General features: G+C 35.3%; 1 protein-coding gene across 1 annotated transcript in view; it reads left to right on the forward strand.

The window, feature by feature from the left end:
• Exoc4 (exocyst complex component 4) overlaps positions 1-17,989 on the forward strand; it is a 689,440-nt gene that overhangs the window by 188,272 nt on the left and 483,179 nt on the right. Inside the window, exons 8-9 of the mRNA XM_069996791.1 lie at positions 10,523-10,668; positions 16,297-16,385. Coding sequence (XP_069852892.1) covers positions 10,523-10,668; positions 16,297-16,385 — 235 coding nt within the window. The remainder of the gene's footprint in view (positions 1-10,522; positions 10,669-16,296; positions 16,386-17,989) is intronic.

Below are 17,989 nucleotides of genomic sequence, written 5' to 3' on the forward strand. Positions count from 1 at the left end.
ATGTGAATTAATTAATTATAGAATTAAACACCAGTAGCTGAAGTAAGCTAATGGTGCAAACCTGTAACAAAATCCTGCACTCTGATTAGTCCTATTGGTGAGAAAAGAAGAGGAAGAGATGTGAATAAGTAGAATGAACTTGAACAAATGATTGGATGAAGTAGCTAGAGAACAGATCAAGGTTGCAGTTATGAATACATTTTTATTTTCCTCCAGCAGGTTCTTTTTTAGTTGTCTTCTACTTTCTAAAAGTAAAAATTGGAAATAACAAGCGACCAAAATGTTATGGGATCTAAAATACATGTAGGGAAAAGTGATAGGACTGAAAGGAGAAGTGGAAAATTCAATAATGATAGTTGGGAATTTAATGCTTTTTTAAAAATAATAAGCAGGGCTGGGAAGGTGGCTCAGTGGTAGAGCGCTTGCCTTGCCTGCCTGAGGCCCTGGGTTCGATTCCTCAGCACCACATAAGCAAAAAGAAAAAAGCTGGAAGTGGCGCTGTGGCTCAAGTGGTAGAGCACTAGCCTTGAGCTGAAGAACTGAGGAACAGCACCCAGACCCAGTTCAGGCCCCATGACCAGACCCCCCAAAAAAATAATGAGCAAAACAACTAGATAAACATTGAACACATGAACAACATATCAACCATTTTGACTCAGACTGACATATATTGCATACTGCGTCATGCCAATTACCTCAGAGTCACATAGGCTATTTTCCATGACAGATCATATACTGTACTACCAATTAAACCTCAATACATTTTAAATGGATGCTTATATAAAGTATATTTTCTGACAGAATTAAACAAAAAGCAGGAGGAAAATTGTTAGTCTCTAAAATATTTAGAAATAAAAGACCTAAATACATCATGGGGGAACAAAAGACATAATAGCAATCTCTTTCTACCCTAAGAGATAGCAACCAGTATAAACTCAAACTCAAAGCAAGGAAAAACAGGAAAAAATACAGGTTAATGTAGAAACCAACAAAATACAAACCAGAACAATAGAGAAAAAATAATGGAACCAAAAATTGGTTATTGGAAAAGATTACAGGACAAGAAAAAGATTAAAGACAAAGGACAAAGGGGGAACCAATGCAATAGTCATAATCACAAGACAATATATTGGAAATAATATTATAACTTGGGAGGGGTGGGTGGGGAGGAAGGAAAGTGGTAGAAAAATGAGGAGGGGGGTGAAGGTTCAACAAGAAATGCACCCACTGCCTTACATATGTAACTGTAACCCCTCTGTACATAACCTTGACAATAAAATTTAAATACTTTTAAAAAATAAATAGGAACAAAAACTCAATATATCTTAAGTTAGGCAGAACAATGAAAAGAAAGGAGATGTCATTAGAAGTGCCAGAATCAAGGTGATAGAGGAAACTTTACTTAAGACCCCACATAATTCAATATTGCAGATAATACGAATTAACTAAGAATTTTAGGAAAGCAGACAAATTCCTAGAAAAAAATATCAAAGCTGACTTAATAGAAAAATTGAATTTTCCTGGAAGAAATTAATTTAGTATTTAATATTTTTCCCTACACAGTCATAATCTACTCAAATGAGCTATCAAATACTTAAAATTAACTAATACTAATTCTTTGCAAACTCACAAAATAGAAATTGAGAGATTACTTTACACTACATTCTGTTAGGTAAGTATTGCTCTGATAACGTAACTAAACTTACCATAGGAAACTATGTTATACTCTTACGAACATGGATATGTTGAATAAAATACTATCATATTGCATACTATCAATAAACCAACTATGTTATATACCATAATGAAATTTGATTAAAAACAGTTAATGTAATCTACTATACTAATGTACCCAAGGTCCAAGTTTACATAATTATATTACATTCAGAAAAGTATTCAATCCTCATTGATGATGACTAAAAGGAAGAGACTTTCTCAGTCCAATAAAAGGCACCTGTGAAAAATGAGTGGTTAACAGTAATTCATAACCGGTTTAAAAAGTTCCGAATTGCTTGATTTCTAGAATGTACAATCCAGTGGGTCCCCTGTTGGCTTCAGATAACTGAAATAGTGGAAAGCAAAACCATGGATTGTGAAGGTGTTAACATTGTGCAGTAGATGAAGAAATGGAGACACATTTCTGCTAGGTAACCTGCTAGTTATAAAGGTAGTGAATAGAAGAAACTGGATCCAAATTTCAGCAGCTAACTCCAGATTCTTTCACTGCCACATTCTGCTGCACTTGGCTCTTCTCTTAACGCCCAGCAACATTTTTTTTTTAAATCTCATTTGTTAATGAGTTGTAAAAAAGTATTCTAAAATCATTATGTTAATGGTTACACACTGCATAGATTTACATTAGAACTTGGATGAATTTTCTGATACGTAAGTTATATTCCCGATTCTTCTGCATTCTTGATTATTGTTGTTGGCCCTTTGGTGTTTGATTCCTTCACATGTTAGTTTGACCATTGCTTTTTTCATTCCTTTGTAGAGTAACTAGTTAAATTTTTTTCCTCTGTGTTAAATCTCAGGCTTATTCCTAATTGTACAACCTTAACATCTTAAAATCTCTATTGTTATCCTGATTATTATTATCCTCATCATTATCATCATCATCATTTTATTGTTTATAACTACCTTATGCCTTGCCTTCACTTTCCCTCCATTATTTATTTATCCTTCAATCATTTGTGTTCCCATGTGCATTGCCTGGTTTTTAAATCTTGTCCTCCCATAAATACTCGTAGCTATTTCTTTATCTTACAGGTTTGCAACTTTCTCCTTTTTTTTTTTAATCACTTCGTGATTAAAAAAAACATATTGAAGGAAGGATGCTTTAAAATTTTGTTTTTATATTCTGCACAACACTTTGCATTTTTTGTATGTTAAATAAATGTAGGTTTAATTTAAGGTAAATAAAAACATTGTTTTGAAAGCAGTTAAAACTGTATTTCCTTTTAAAGAGCTCCTCTTCTGGAAGAAAAGAATATAAATAAAAGCAAAACATGACTCTGATCTAGGCTTTGCTGTTCAGGTGTTTTGATGCAGCACCAGAAAATACAGGTGTATTTTTGGAATTTTTTAGTGTGTGTTATTTTTAATTTTTTTTTTTCCTTTGAGCACCAAAGTAATGGACTAGTCACAAGAACATACTAACAGTGGCTTTAATGGCACAATTGCCATTGATAATAAGTATAATTAAACAGGAATCTATTCCATTTTCAAAATGTTTATTTATTTATTTATTTGGTTTCCTTATTTTAGTCCTTGGAGTTAGTAGGCTGTTATGTCAATAACTTACGTTTTTGTTAGCATTCTTTCTCTCGCAACTCTATGAAGAGAAAACCTCATAGTTACTACTTATAGTAACTCTAGAAAATCTCTAGTTACTAGTGATTAGTAACTAGATAGAAGGCTTCATTTAAACTTGCTACTATTGGGGCTGGGAAGGTGGCTCAGTGGTAGAGTGCTTGCCTTGCATGCCTAAGGCCCTGGGTTCGATTCCTCAGCACCACATAAGCAAAAAGAAAAAAGCCGGAAGTGGCATGTGGCTCAAGTGATAGAGCGCTAGCCTTGAGCTGAAGAGCTGAGGGATAGTGCCCAGGCCCAGAGTTCAGGCCCCATGACCGGACCCCCCCCCAAAAAAAAAAAAAAAAAAAAAGAATAGCTTTGAGATAGAGATGATAAATGTTGAAAAAAAATAAACTTGCTATTATTTTACTTTCTCTGTTGAAACATTTCAGGAATCATTGAGATATTTTGAGAGATATGTTACTCAGGTTTTGCATCTCCCCTTCTCTGGGTTTTCCTTTAGATATATGACCATATTTCCTGCTTGGAATTTTTCTTTTTCTTTTCTTTTTTCTTTTGCATCCTTAAAGCTGAGATGTGTAACTCATTTACCTTTGAACCTTTCTGCTCCTAGCCATAAGATTATAATTATGAAGGGGAAACTGATCTTGTAAGAAGTATTTCCTAGTTGGATCTTGAGGAAGATCAGGAATAATGTATTTTTCCTTGTAAGAATAATTACACATTATGGTCTATGACAGTTCTAGTTGATGGGCAAGGTCTCATATTTTGTTTGGTTTAATGTTTGTGCATGGCAGACTATCATAGATTGGATAATAAATCATATGTTCATTTATTTATAAGTATTTTGAGCTGGGCACTGGTGGCTTATATCTGTAATCCTAGCTATTTAGAAGGCTGAGATCTGGGGACTGTAATTTAAAGCCAGCCTGGACAGGAAAGTTCATGACACTCTTACCTGTAATTAACCACTTAAAAGCCAAAAGTGTTGCTGAGGCTCTCGTAGTAGAGTGCCAGCTTTGAATGAAAAATGTAAGGGCCAGGACCTAGGCCCTGAGTTCAACTGTTGTACCGGCCTCAGCTAATATTTTTCATTTATGTTGATCTAAATATAAAATATCTGTGTGTGTTTGTGTTTGAGTGTATGTGTGTGCATACATATTGTTCTTTTGGAACTCTAGTGGTGATTTCTGTTTTGAATTTATTATTTTCTTTCATAACAGTGGGAATTTATATATAAACATGTACACATGTATGCATATATGCAGAGGTATATATATTCCCTGATATATATATTTTAAACTAAAAATTTTAAATGAGAATGAACAATTAAAAAACCTTTTACTGTGCCTAGAGCACAGATTCCTGGCCATCTGCATTTAGAAAACGTAAATTCTTTACAATTCTTGAAATTACAATATTTCAAACACACCAAAGCATAATAGCATCCCAAAGAAGTTGTTTTTGTTCATGTTGGGAATTGGGGGGTGACTTTTTCACGGCTTACTACTTCTCTCTTACAGCATTCTAATTCTTAGATTTGTTTAGGAGGAAAGTTTAAGTTTTACTTTACTATAAGTCATTAAATGTGTGAAATTTTGGAAAGCAGGAGTGCTTTCATGAGATACTAAGATTTTACAAAAACAGTAATTGTGACTAGGAATTGTGAATGTCACTGATCTGTCCATTGATATTGTAATGAAGGAACAAAAATAAACTTTTTAAAGCTATTATAAAGAAATGTGTTACAAAGATATTGTGGAATCAAAGTGTATAAAATCTAATACTTTATTATTGTGTTAAGCATTAGAGGTACCTAGTTCATGGAAAACATGTAAGGATTACAACCTTTTAAATTTCTCCCTTGTCAATTCTATTTTTCTGTGGCTGTCTAGTTCATTTCTACTGTATTTTCTCTGCTGGTTTGATTTTTTTTTAAAATATTGTGAAAATACCATACAGAGGGGTTACAATTACATGGGCAAGATAATGAGTACATTTCTTATCAAGCATTGTTGCCTCCTCTTTGGTTTCCCCATACCATCCCTTCCCCTTTTGACTCCCCACCCCCAGGCTCCCCTGTCACCTCCCCTACAGCCCCCCACACCGCCAAAGTTGTAAAGTTTGTTTTGTGACATAATATCTTGTATATCTCATTGTTGTAATGGGCCCACCTGTAACTCTATTTAAACAGCTTATTTGTTCCCTTCCCCTCCCACAAATTTTATCAACATCAAATACAGTGAAAGCAGGGCTTATACCCTGGGAGAGGAATATACAAAGCAACAAAGAAATCATCTTATAAAAATGTTAGAAACAATTGCAAGAAAGAAAAAAACATTTGAACCCTTATCTTGGGGTTCAATTCACCTAGCATCAACTTGTCTGACAGTTTCTGTTTGTCTCAGACATATACTAGTTATTGCAAATAAGGGAAACCATGGGACCTATATTTCTTTGGGCCTGGCTTATTTCACTTAACATAATTTTTTCCAAGTCTTTCCATTTCCTAACAAATGGGACAATGTCATTCTTTCTGATGGAGGCATAGAATTCCATTATACATATATTATACATATACCACATTTTTTTGATCCATTCATCTACTGAGGGGCATCTGGGTTGGCTCCATATCTTACCTATGGTAAATAATGCTGCAATAAACATAGTTGTGCTGGTAGCATTAGTATGGTCTTGTTTGTGATCATTTGGGTGAATGTCCAAAAGTGGGATTGCTGGGTCATGTGGAGTCTTTTGAGGAACCTCCATACTACTTTCCAAAGTGGTTGAACAAGTTTACACTCTTACCAACAATGCAGTAAGGTTCCTTTCTGTTCACATCCCCTCCAGCATCTGTTGTTATTAGAGTTCTTGATTATAGCCATTCTAATTGGGTTGAGGTGGTATCTCAGTGTCGTTTTGATTTGCATTTCTTTTATAGCTAGAGAGGTTGAGCATTTCTTCATGTGTCTATTGGCCATCCTTCTTTCCTCTTCAGAGAAGTTTCTCTTTAAGTCTTTAGCCCACTTATTTATTGGCAGTTGTTTCTTTGAGGATTTGTTGTTAGGGAATTTAATTTTTTGAGTTCCAGGTATATTTTAGATATGAGACCCTTGTCTGTTATATGTCTAGTGAAGATCTTCTCCCAATCCGTGGGCTTTCTATTGATCTTGCTAGCTATATATCCTTTGCCATGCAGAAGCTCTGCAATTTCTTGCAATCCCATTTGTCCAACCTTTCTTTGATTTGTTGTGTTTCTGTGTCTCTATTAAGAAAATTTCAGCCTGTGCCAAGGAGACCTAGGGTTTCTCCTATTCCATCCTGTAATGTTTTCAGAGTGTCTGCTTTGACTCCGAGGTCTTTGATCTATTTGGAGTTGATTCTGGTGCAGGGTGATATATAAGGTTCTAGCTTTAGTTTTCTACAAGTGATTAAGCAATTTTCCCAGCACCATTTACTGTCTTTCTTCCATTCTATTTTTTTAGCTCCCTTGTTGAAGATTAGATGGCTGTAGGTCTATGGGTTAATTTCTGGGTTTTCAATTCTATTCCATTGGTCCTGAGGTCTGTTCTTGTGCCAGTACCAAGCTGTTTTGATTACTATGGCTTTGTAGTAGAGTTTGAAATTTGGTATTAGCTATTCAGGGTCTTTTATTTTTCCATATGAATTTTTGGATTGCCTCTTCTATTTCCTTGAAGAATGAGGTTGGAATATTGATAGATATTGCATTGAATTTGTAGATAGCCTTGGGAAATATTGCCATTTTCACGATGTTGATCCTTCCAATCCAGGAGCATAGGAGGTTTGTCCACATTCTAAGTTCTGTTTTGATTTCCTTTTTCAGGTTTTTAGAGTTTTTATCATAGAGGTCCTTCACTTCTTTGGTTAAGTTAATTCCTAGGTATTTTATTTTTGTGGGGCTATTATAAATGGAGTTGCTTTCCTGATTTCAGCCACGCTTTTCTCATTGTTGGCATAGAGAAAAGCCATTGATTTTTGAGGGTTAATTTTATACCCTGCTACCTTGCCAAAGTTTTGAATCAGTTTGAGTAATTTGGGAGTGGAGTCCGGGGGATTCTTTAAATACAAGATCATGTCATCTGCAAAGAGGGAGAGTTTTACTTCATCTTTCCCTATTTGGATCCCTTTTATGTTTGCATCTTGTCTTATTGCTGTAGCTAGGCAGTCTAATACTAAATGGAAGAGAAGTGGAGAGAGTGGACATCCTTGTTCCTGAGGTCAGAGGAAATTGCTTTAGTTTTTCACCATTAAGTATAATGCTGGCTATAGATTTGTCATATACAACCTTTATTGTGTTGAGGAATTTTCCCTGGATTCCTCATTTTTCCAGAACCTTCATTATAAAGGGGTGTTAGATCTTGTCCTATGCTTTTTCTGCATCTATTGAGATAACCATGTGGTTCTTATCCTTGCTCTTATTGATGTGATGAATTATATTAATTGATTCGCGTATATTGAATGAGCTTTGCATCCCTGATATGAATCATGTTTCATGGTGGTAATGATTTTTTTTGGATGAGTTATTGAATTCGATTGGCCAAAATTTTGTTGAGAAGTTTTGCATCAATATTCATCAAAGAAATGGGTCTATAGTTCTCTTTCTTTGATGAGTCCCTGCCTGGTTTTGGGATGAGGGTTATAATGGCTTCATATAATGAGTTTGGTAATGAACTTTCTCTTTCAATTTCATTGAAGAGTTGGAGGAGTATTGGTGTGAGTTCTGCTTTGAAGGCCTTGTAGAATTCCACTGTAAAGCCATCTGATCCTGGGCTTTTCTTAGATGCGAGGTCTCTTATTGGTGTTTCTATTTCAATACTTGATATGGGCCTGTTAAGATGGTTTAATTCACCTTGGTTTAGTTTCGGCCTGTCGATACTTGCTAGGAAAAGGTCCATTTCTGTCAAGTTCTCAAACTTAGCAGCATAAAGGTTGAGAAGTATTCCCTTATAGTGTTCTGAATCTTGGTCTTTCTGTGGTGATGTTTCCATTCTCATCCCTGAGTTTATTTATTTGGGTTTGTTCTCTTCTTTTTCTGATAAGATTTGCTAAGGGTCTGTCAATTTTGTTAATTTTTTCAAAGGACCAACTATTTGTTTTATTGATTTGTTCAATTTTTTTTGGATTCTAATTCATTTAATCCTGATTTAATTTTAATTAATTCTTTCTGTCTACTGTATTAGAGTTTATCTTGCTGCTCTTTTTCAAGGAGGTTCAGATGTCTCATTAAATTGTTGGTTTCAGATCTCTCCAATTTGTTGATATAGGAGCTTAGAGCTATAAACTTGCCTCTGAGTACTGCCTTTGCCTGTGTCCCAGAGGAGCTGGTAATTTATGTGTTCATTTTTGTTGAATGTCATGAACATTTGAATTTGCTTTCTAATCTCTTCCATGACCCACTTGATTTCAATAGTTTGTTGTTCATCCCCATGTGTTACAGGACTTTCTTTGGTGGCTTTTGGTGTTGCATTCTAAGTTTATTCCCTTGTATAACTTCAGTGTTTCTGAATTTGGACAAGTTTGCTTTGTGACCTAAAATATGGTCTATTTTGGAAAATGTTCCATGTGCTGCTGAGAAAAACATGTATTCTGATGCTGCTAGGTGAAATATTCAGTAGATGTCTGTTAAATCTAGTTGATCTATGCAGTTGTTTAGATCTGTGGTTTCTCTGTTGAGTTTTTGCTGAGTTGATCTATACCTAGTGGAGATAGTGATGTGTTAAAGTCCCCAACAATTAATTTGGTCTATGTGACATTTGAGGGAAAATAGTGTTTCTTGGATAAATTTGGGTGCTCTATTGTTTGGCGAATATATTTTTAGAATTGTAATATCCTTCTGGAGGAGAGATCCCCTAATTAGTATACAGCGACCTTCTTTATCTCTTCGCACTAATTTTAATTTGAAGTGTATTTTATCTGATATTAGGATTGTAATTCCCGCCTGTTTATGGGGGCATTTGCTTGGTAGATTTTGTTCCAGGCTTACACTTTCAAAAGTTGTTTGTTTTTATGGGCAAGGTGTGACTCCTCAAGACATATGCTGGTTGATTTAATATATTTGAGGTTGCAGTAATGTTTTCAAAATTTTCTGGTATGTATCACCAGTGTTCATAACATAGACATACTCACTTTTAAAACTTGCAACCTCATTTTTATGAGATGTTTCATAAAAAATTCCTTTGACAGCATTGCTTAAAATCAGACTTAACCTTTTATTAAATTAACTACATGAATAGAGTAGTGATTAAATATGACTTTGTGTTTCTGAAATGCTTTCTTTCGACTCATGTCAGTACTTTTGTTTGCCTATCTGTGTATCAGAAAATTATAAATGTAGTTAGTGATTACAGATAAGTTCTGTTGCTTAGTCCCAGCTTAAATAATCATTGGAACCCCGGTAATTTCTATTTTGATTCTATTTTCATTCATAACAATGGGAATTTAAAAAAATTAGCTCTTAAGATGCTCGAATAGCATGTTCTATCCCATGTCCCCATTTCTGTGGCTCTAAAGTGAATTGGTTTTCAAAGTGGGAGCTGTTTACAGTAGTTGATTTGATTTTAAAAAGTTGTTTTTTTTTTCTTCTAATCTTAACTTGAGTAGTCGTTCTTTTAAGTGTTTGCAGATTTGGAGCTCTTTGCTTTGTTTGACCTCATGTTCTGTACCTTTCCCTGGCAGATTAGTTAGGGTGCTTGTTACTGCCCTGGTTGACTGAGAAGTAAGAGTGTGTACTTGAACCAGTCCACCAGGGACCACTTTACAGCTCCTGAACCTCACTGTCTTTTTCTTTCTTATAATTGTTGAACTTATCAGATAAATTTTTCTCAGTAAATGAGATAATACATCCAAATGGATCAGCGCCTTTCCTGAAACTCATTAAGCTCCAAAGAAATTCTAGAGTGTTGCTGCTAAGACTGCATAATGAGAATTAAATAAGAATATTGTTTGACTCCTCACAGTATCTGGCTCATAATAGACACTAAATAAAAAAAATGTTCTCTTTATCCCCAAGTTCACATGTCCACCACATCCTGTTACTCATGAACTAGGTAACATAGATGTCTATATGTTTGCTTTAGTCTCCAACTGCAAAAATGAAAAGCCAGAGGCCAGTATTCTTAGGAATATTAAGGCAGAGGTTTTAGCATATTTTAGATGTGTATATAAAACTTTTAATCTGGTTTATCAGATGCTGTTGACTGAGTATTTGGATATGAAAAACACAAGTACAGCCTCTGAACCATCAGCTCAACTAAGCTACGCCAGTACTGGACGAGAGTTTGCAGCTTTTTTTGCCAAGAAGAAACCTCAAAGGCCAAAAAATTCTCTTTTCAAGTAAGTATCACTCTGCCAGTAACATACCAAGGTGTCAAGAAGTGTTAGATCCAAGTTGAATCACTTTCTACTTTATTGACAGTCATTACTTCCTCAGCTGAGATTGAAGTAATTTATAGAAAATAAATATATATTCAGTTTTGTTTACTTTTTTTGTAAGGTGAAGTAGCTGCTTTTGATGTTGTCCAAAACAGATCTCTTAATAATTAAGTTGCTTCTGAGGAGTTTCATATCAAATTAGGGAAATGAAACTCTGGTTGTTTCTGAAGAGGTTTCTATGAAATGAAAGTATGTTTGCCTTGAAAAAGCCCACAGTGCAAAGAAGTAACCTTTATTAATGAAGGTATGCAAGTCTCCCCAGCTAAGCAGTAGTTGCAGTATGTTTATAGATGTTTAATAGAGGAATCAACTGGAAGGTTTTTTAAAATTACTGTCTTTGCCCTATCAGGCTATGCTCCCAGAGTGTAACTCTGTTGGTAATGGCTAATAGTTACAAAATATGACTGTTAACATTGATAGTGCAAGCAGCTACAATTGATTGTGGACTTGCTGTTTATAAGGCACTATTACTAGTTGTTTTTCTCAATCTCAGTAAAACATAATTTAGATTATGCCAAGTTTCAGTGATAGCAATTAATAACTTAAATTAATCAAGTCTTTCCTAAGCAAGAGATGAAAAATTAAACCATTTTTATGTATTATCTGATTTTTTTCATTAGAGCAGTCTTATAACCAAAGGTTCTGTTTTTAATCCTTTTGTACACATACAAATATTTGACATAGAGAATTAAGATTCAAAAGAATTTAAGTAACATATGAGGTCACATAGCTGACCAGTGTTAGAAGCAAGATTTAAATCCTTGAAGTCTTAAGACCTCTGTACCTTGAGGAATTAATAGATATTAAATAAATGATATTTATAAATATAAGCAGAAATATCATCTCAGTGGATTGAATTAGTTTTTTTTAGTAGCTGTGGCTCTGTATCTTTTAGTTGCTTACCTTTGATATTCGTTGTTAATTTGGATTGATAGTATTCTTAGTAATTAAGGAAAGTTTCAACAGTTAATTATTTTGTGGTTTAATGGAGAAGAGATTTTAAGTGTCCCTGCCTGGAAAGAAATCCATTTTGTTTATTGAATAAAACATTTTTAAAGAGTATTATTCATGTGGTAGACACAAAGCAGTTAAAATACTTCAGGCTACAAGTAACATCAAATCACACATTGAACACATGATACTATTGGGAAGTTCCACTAATGTGGAATTTTCATTTTTCAGTGCTACAGTATACAAAAGGCCCAGCCCTTCCCTTCTCTGTGTTTTCTATTGTGATGACTGATTTTTACATTAGTTTCATTGTAATAAAGATGATGCCAAGGAAATAGAAATAGGAAATGATTCTTTCTTGAATGTATAGGCTTTATTCTTTAGAGTAGTTTTAGGTATTCAGAATAAAGGACCAGAAAGTGCTTCGATTTCCTTTATACCCTTCCCCAGCTTTTTCTATTAACATCTTACCTTAGTGTGATGTATTTGTTAAAAATCAATGAGCCTGTATTAGTATAGCATTATTAACTAAAGTCCATGGTTTACCCTAATTAGTTCATTGTGTTATACACTTCTAAGAGTTTTGTCAGATGCATAATATCAGAATAGTTTCACTGCCCTAAATAACTTCTGTGCTACATGCCTACTCTTCCTTACCCTCCTCCTTTACCTCTGGAAACCACCAGTCTTTTTACTATCTCCAACATTTTGAAATTTCTAGAATGTTCTATAGCGAATCATATAGTCTTAGTTGCCTCTACATAACATATAGCGTTTTTAGACTGGGTTCTTGAACTCATTGATACGCAGTTTAGGTTCTTTTGCCTCTTACTGTGATTTGTACTACTTGGCATATTTTTGTTAATAACTATTGATGTTCTGGTCCTCAATCTTTTGTGCCATTAGCGAATCCCCGCTCCCAGTTCTCCTGAAGTTCTAGGATTGTAGCTTAGGTACACTATGAAAGCAGTCCCTGGAAAGGGGAGGCAGACCACCTGGTTGTCACATAGCAGGGAAGTTCATCTCTGTTGCTAGTTCTGCAGCTGGAGAGGGACCCATTTTCTGAATACATCGCCAAGTCACAAGGGAGTAAGGAAGCAGAACTAGTGGATAGAGGCAACTAAGACTGGCTCAGATGTGTCTGATTTGGCCCTACATTCCCTTTCCCTTTCTTTTCCCCTTTTCCTTCCCTGCCCCTTTCCCCATTTTTAAATGTGAAAATACCATACGGAGGGCAAGGTAATGAGTACATTTCTTATCAAGCATTGTTTGTTGTCTCCTCCTTTGCTTCCCCTTCCCATCCCTTTCCATTCTCCACCCCCTCGCCAAAGTTGTAAAGTTCATTTTTCAACATAATGACTTGTACACCTCATTGTTGCAATGGGTCCACCTGTATCCCTATCTAAATGATTTGTTTTTTCCCTTTCCCTCCACAAATTATACCAACATTAAATACAATGAAAGCAGAGGTTATACCATGGGGGAGGGACATACAAAGCAACAAAGAAATCATCTTATAAATATGTTAGAAACAACTGCAAGAAAGAAAAAAATTTTGAATACTTATCTTGGGTTCATTTCACCTAACATCAACTTAACTGACCTTTTCTGCTTGTCTCAGACATATACTAGTTATTGCAAATAAGGGAAACCATGGGACCTGTGTTTCTTTGGGCCTGGCTTACTTCACTTAATATAATTTTTTCCAAGCCTTTCCATTTCCTAACAAATAGGGCAATGCCATTCTTTCTGATGGAGGCATAGAATTCCATTGTGTATCTATACCACATTTTTTTGATCCATTCATCTACTGAGGGGCATCTGGGTTGGCTCCATATCTTACCTATGGTAAATAATGCTGCAATAAACATAGTTGTGCTGGTAGCATTAGTATGGTCTTGTTTGTGATCATTTGGGTGAATGTCCAAAAGTGGGATTGCTGGGTCATGTGGAGTCTTTTGAGGAACCTCCATACTACTTTCCAAAGTGGTTGAACAAGTTTACACTCTTACCAACAATGCAGTAAGGTTCCTTTCTGTTCACATCCCCTCCAGCATCTGTTGTTATTAGAGTTCTTGATTATAGCCATTCTAATTGGGTTGAGGTGGTATCTCAGTGTCGTTTTGATTTGCATTTCTTTTATAGCTAGAGAGGTTGAGCATTTCTTCATGTGTCTATTGGCCATCCTTCTTTCCTCTTCAGAGAAGTTTCTCTTTAAGTCTTTAGCCCACTTATTTATTGGCAGTTGTTTCTTTGAGGATTTGTTGTTAGGGAATTTAATTTTTTGAGTTCCAGGTATATTTTAGATATGAGACCCTTGTCTGTTATATGTCTAGTGAAGATCTTCTCCCAATCCGTGGGCTTTCTATTGATCTTGCTAGCTATATCCTTTGCCGTGCAGAAGCTCTGCAATTTCTTGCAATCCCATTTGTCCAACCTTTCTTTGATTTGTTGTGTTTCTGTGTCTCTATTAAGAAAATTTCAGCCTGTGCCAAGGAGACCTAGGGTTTCTCCTATTCCATCCTGTAATGTTTTCAGAGTGTCTGCTTTGACTCCGAGGTCTTTGATCTATTTGGAGTTGATTCTGGTGCAGGGTGATATACAAGGATCTAGCTTTAGTTTTCTACAAGTGATTAACCAATTTTGCTAGCATCATTTACTGAAGATCCCCGCCCCTTTCTGCATCAATGTCCATTCTAGGCCCAGCATTTTAAAAATTAAAGCAAACAAACAAACTTTTAGGTCTGAGATTTTTTTGTTTGTCTTTGTGGAAATTAGGTTTTCGAGTTTTTAGAGTTCATGCTTGCAATCACCATGTCTAACTTTCGACCTTTCAGGTTTTGAGTTCACATACATATACAATACATTCAGCCAGTACTTGTGAAGTTGTATTTTTGGGAAAAACTCCAAACCCTAATTTGTTGGAAATGAACAAATTAACTTAAATAATTATTACACATTATTATTACTGGGCAGTAATAAAACCTTTCTGACAGAAAATTAGGTGGTCACTGAAGATTTGCCTCTTTCTAATATTGGTTCCAGTTTTCATGAGCCATGATTATCCAAATAAGTCTCCTGTGTTAGCAAGCCTGGGTGCCTTTGGCTATAAAACAAGGAGGTGAGACCAAATGATCTCCAGTGCCTCTTTTGCTATAAAATTTTCTCAATGTGTGACTTGTTACAAACATAAAAAGAATTTCTGAGTAGTGAAAATATATCAAGTCATAAAGGATTAAAATTTTGGAGAGCTGTAATCTGTTTTTATCACATCTGTGGAGGATTTTATTGCCCTCTTTAATTGCCCTTAGCCAAGGTTAATTAAGTGTGTTTAAGTTCTCTGCTTTTGTACAACGTGTGCTTCTATATTTCTGTTTGACTTTTTTCTTTACCCTCTCTAATCAATAGTTGGCAGCATGTTTTCAGGAGGTCAGTGGCTTCTTTTCTGCACTTGACTGGCAGGTGGCACTTTGAAAGTACTGCACACTTTGCCTTCCTTTCAACTGTTTATGCCTCTTAGTTCTTGGTAGGGTTCAAAGAGAGGATCAGGTAACCCAAGTAATTCCCTCACAGACAGAGCTTCATCTTGGTATTCATCTTTCCTGTCAAGGAATGGGTAAAGGGACATAATTAAGAAAATGCTTAAATTCCTTTCCTGTTGCCAGAGACCTGTCTCATTGGACCATTGCTCTTGCTTTATCCTGTTTATTCCTTAGTTTTTAAGAATTTTAAGACGTACTCCTCCTTTTGTCAGACTGTAAACCTGCCTTTGAAAATCTCAGGTTTGAAATGAAATCTCTTAGTACATCAAAGGATTTACTGTTCGTTTCTATAATTTTACCTGTTCTTTTCTTGTTATATGCAAGCTTCTTCATGAGACCGATTTGTATTCATTGTTTTAGCTTTGAGAGAGCTTTTGGGTATCATGAGTCTATCTCTGATCTTTCTGACAATTTAAACTAGATTCTAGTCGTATGAATGAACATTGTATAGGTTGATATTTTTGAGATCTTTTGTGAGGTGGCAGATTACAAACCTAGAGCCATTGGGAACACGATTTTGTAAGACTCTCAGAGAGAGTCTTACTTCTTTGATGTCACTATCTAGTGTCATTTCTACTATACATTGTATACTGGTTCTCTAGCCGAAGGAGTTGGGAAAGCAGGCATATCTCTGCGGTGGCAGCTATTCACTGATGATTTTGGAACTGGATAGTTGCATTATCAGAATGACTTTAGAGGATGCTCTTAATGGCAGTATGTATAGGAGTTCTGACAAATGATGATGGTAGTCTGAAGGTGAAGTGGAGAGGGAGCAGACCAGAGTTGTACTAGTTGAAATGGAGAATATGAAAAAGATCCAAATATTATTTTAGAGGAATATTGACCAGGGAACATTGTCCCTGAGTCAGGATTTGATGCAGCCTTTGAATAATCTACTTGAAGTGTCATGAGTGTGAAATATCAAGAAGGGCCACATAGACCAGAGCAGAATATGTGGAGAAATACATCTCCAGATACTCTCTATAAGGCTGCTTTCTCTCCATTTATTTGACTTGTTTTTTCTCTTTCTTTGCAGGTTTGAATCATCCTCCCATGCTATCAGCATGAGTGCTTACTTGAGAGAGCAGAGAAGGGAGCTCTATAGTCGGAGTGGAGAACTTCAAGGTAGGTGATTGGATTTCTCTGGAATAATTAATTTTCTGGAGGATGAGCTGAAGCATTTGTAGTATGTGAACTTGTGGTCTGTATTCACGAAATGGTTTAAAGACTTGATTATTTCTTTTATCATTTCAACCATCTGCTGCCAAGCAGCTACAACTAATCGCTGCAGAATTTATAGACTTGTTGCCATTCAAGTAGAAATTCTAAGCAAAATAAGTAAGGCCAGACTTTTTTTGCTTAGATAGCAGATGAGTGCAGTTGCAGCTTAGCAGAATGTCAGTTCTTTGTGGTGGCCACTGTTACTGTTTTTATAGTTATTATATTTGACCCTTTTTGGGATGTAGCAAGCATAACTGAGAATTGGAAAAGGGCAAATACAGCCTCTGTCATTATTTAAAGGGTAGGGGGGTGGTGGTGCTTCTAATAGGCATAACTTTTATACACAGAATACTTCATACTTGCTTGTGGTCACTAAGGGTTGCAATCTGCAGAAGAAAATACTTAGAAAATAAACAACAAATAAAATAAAAATCAGTAGCATTTTTTGTAATCTATTAATCGCTAGTAAAGTGTAAGACACTATAGGTGTTAGAATGGGTGGAATTAAGTTGTAAAATATATAAGATAAAGCCTTAAGATCTAGTTATAAAAGTATGGTTGGTGTGTGTGTGTGTGTGTGTGTGTGTGTGTGTGTGTGTGTGTGTGTGTGTGTGTGTGTGTGTGTGTGTGTGTGTGTGTGTGTGTGTGTGTGTGTGTGTGTGTGTGTGTGTGTGTGTGTGTGTGTGTGTGTGTGTGTGTGTGTGTGTGTGTACTGTCAGCCCTCTACATCTACTGGTTCTATATGTACTTGTATCTGGTATAAACATGCATAGATTTTTTTTGTTACTCTTTCCTAAACATCACAGTAAAATAACTATTTACATATCATTTACATTGTACTAGGTATTATCAATTGTCTAAATATTATTTAATATTTATTTAATATTTAATATTATTATAGATGAAGATGTATGTAGCTGATGAAAATTCACACCATTTTATATAAAAGACTTGAGCATTTATGGATTTTAGTGTCCATGGAGGATGATAATATACACATATAGACACACACAGAAAGAGAGACAGTGGCACAGAGAAAAAATATTAGCATCTTAAATTAATTGTATGCCTTGACTTTTTCAGAGTTAATAGAGTGATTTTTAAATTACTCTGGAATTCTGTATGGGTATGTAGACATTTATAATTTCAGATGCATTGGGAGTTCTTGGAACATTTTGCAGTGACTAGCCAACATAATTAAACATTAAGTTTTTATGACTCATCCAAGATATACAGCAAAACATCTACAATAACTGTCAGTCATTCTGCATTTGACGGTTATTGCTAGTTTTACTTCAACCTTTATCATTGATGTAGGAACATGTAACATTTCCCCAAAGCCCTGCTATTTTGCTCATATTTATATCATAGTAATAGTTCCATAATTCATGTGTAGTAACCAAAAGCAAAAAGCTAGAAATACATTCTAGAGTTTTAAGAAAACCAACACTTTACTCAATATTAAAATAGTATTTCCATACATTCTAGACAGCATATGGAAAGCTTCT

The sequence above is a fragment of the Dipodomys merriami genome, unplaced genomic scaffold, assembly GCF_024711535.1.
Source record: "Dipodomys merriami isolate MVZ:Mamm:240054 unplaced genomic scaffold, mDipMer1.0.p SCAF_5, whole genome shotgun sequence".
NCBI lineage: Eukaryota > Metazoa > Chordata > Mammalia > Rodentia > Heteromyidae > Dipodomys > Dipodomys merriami.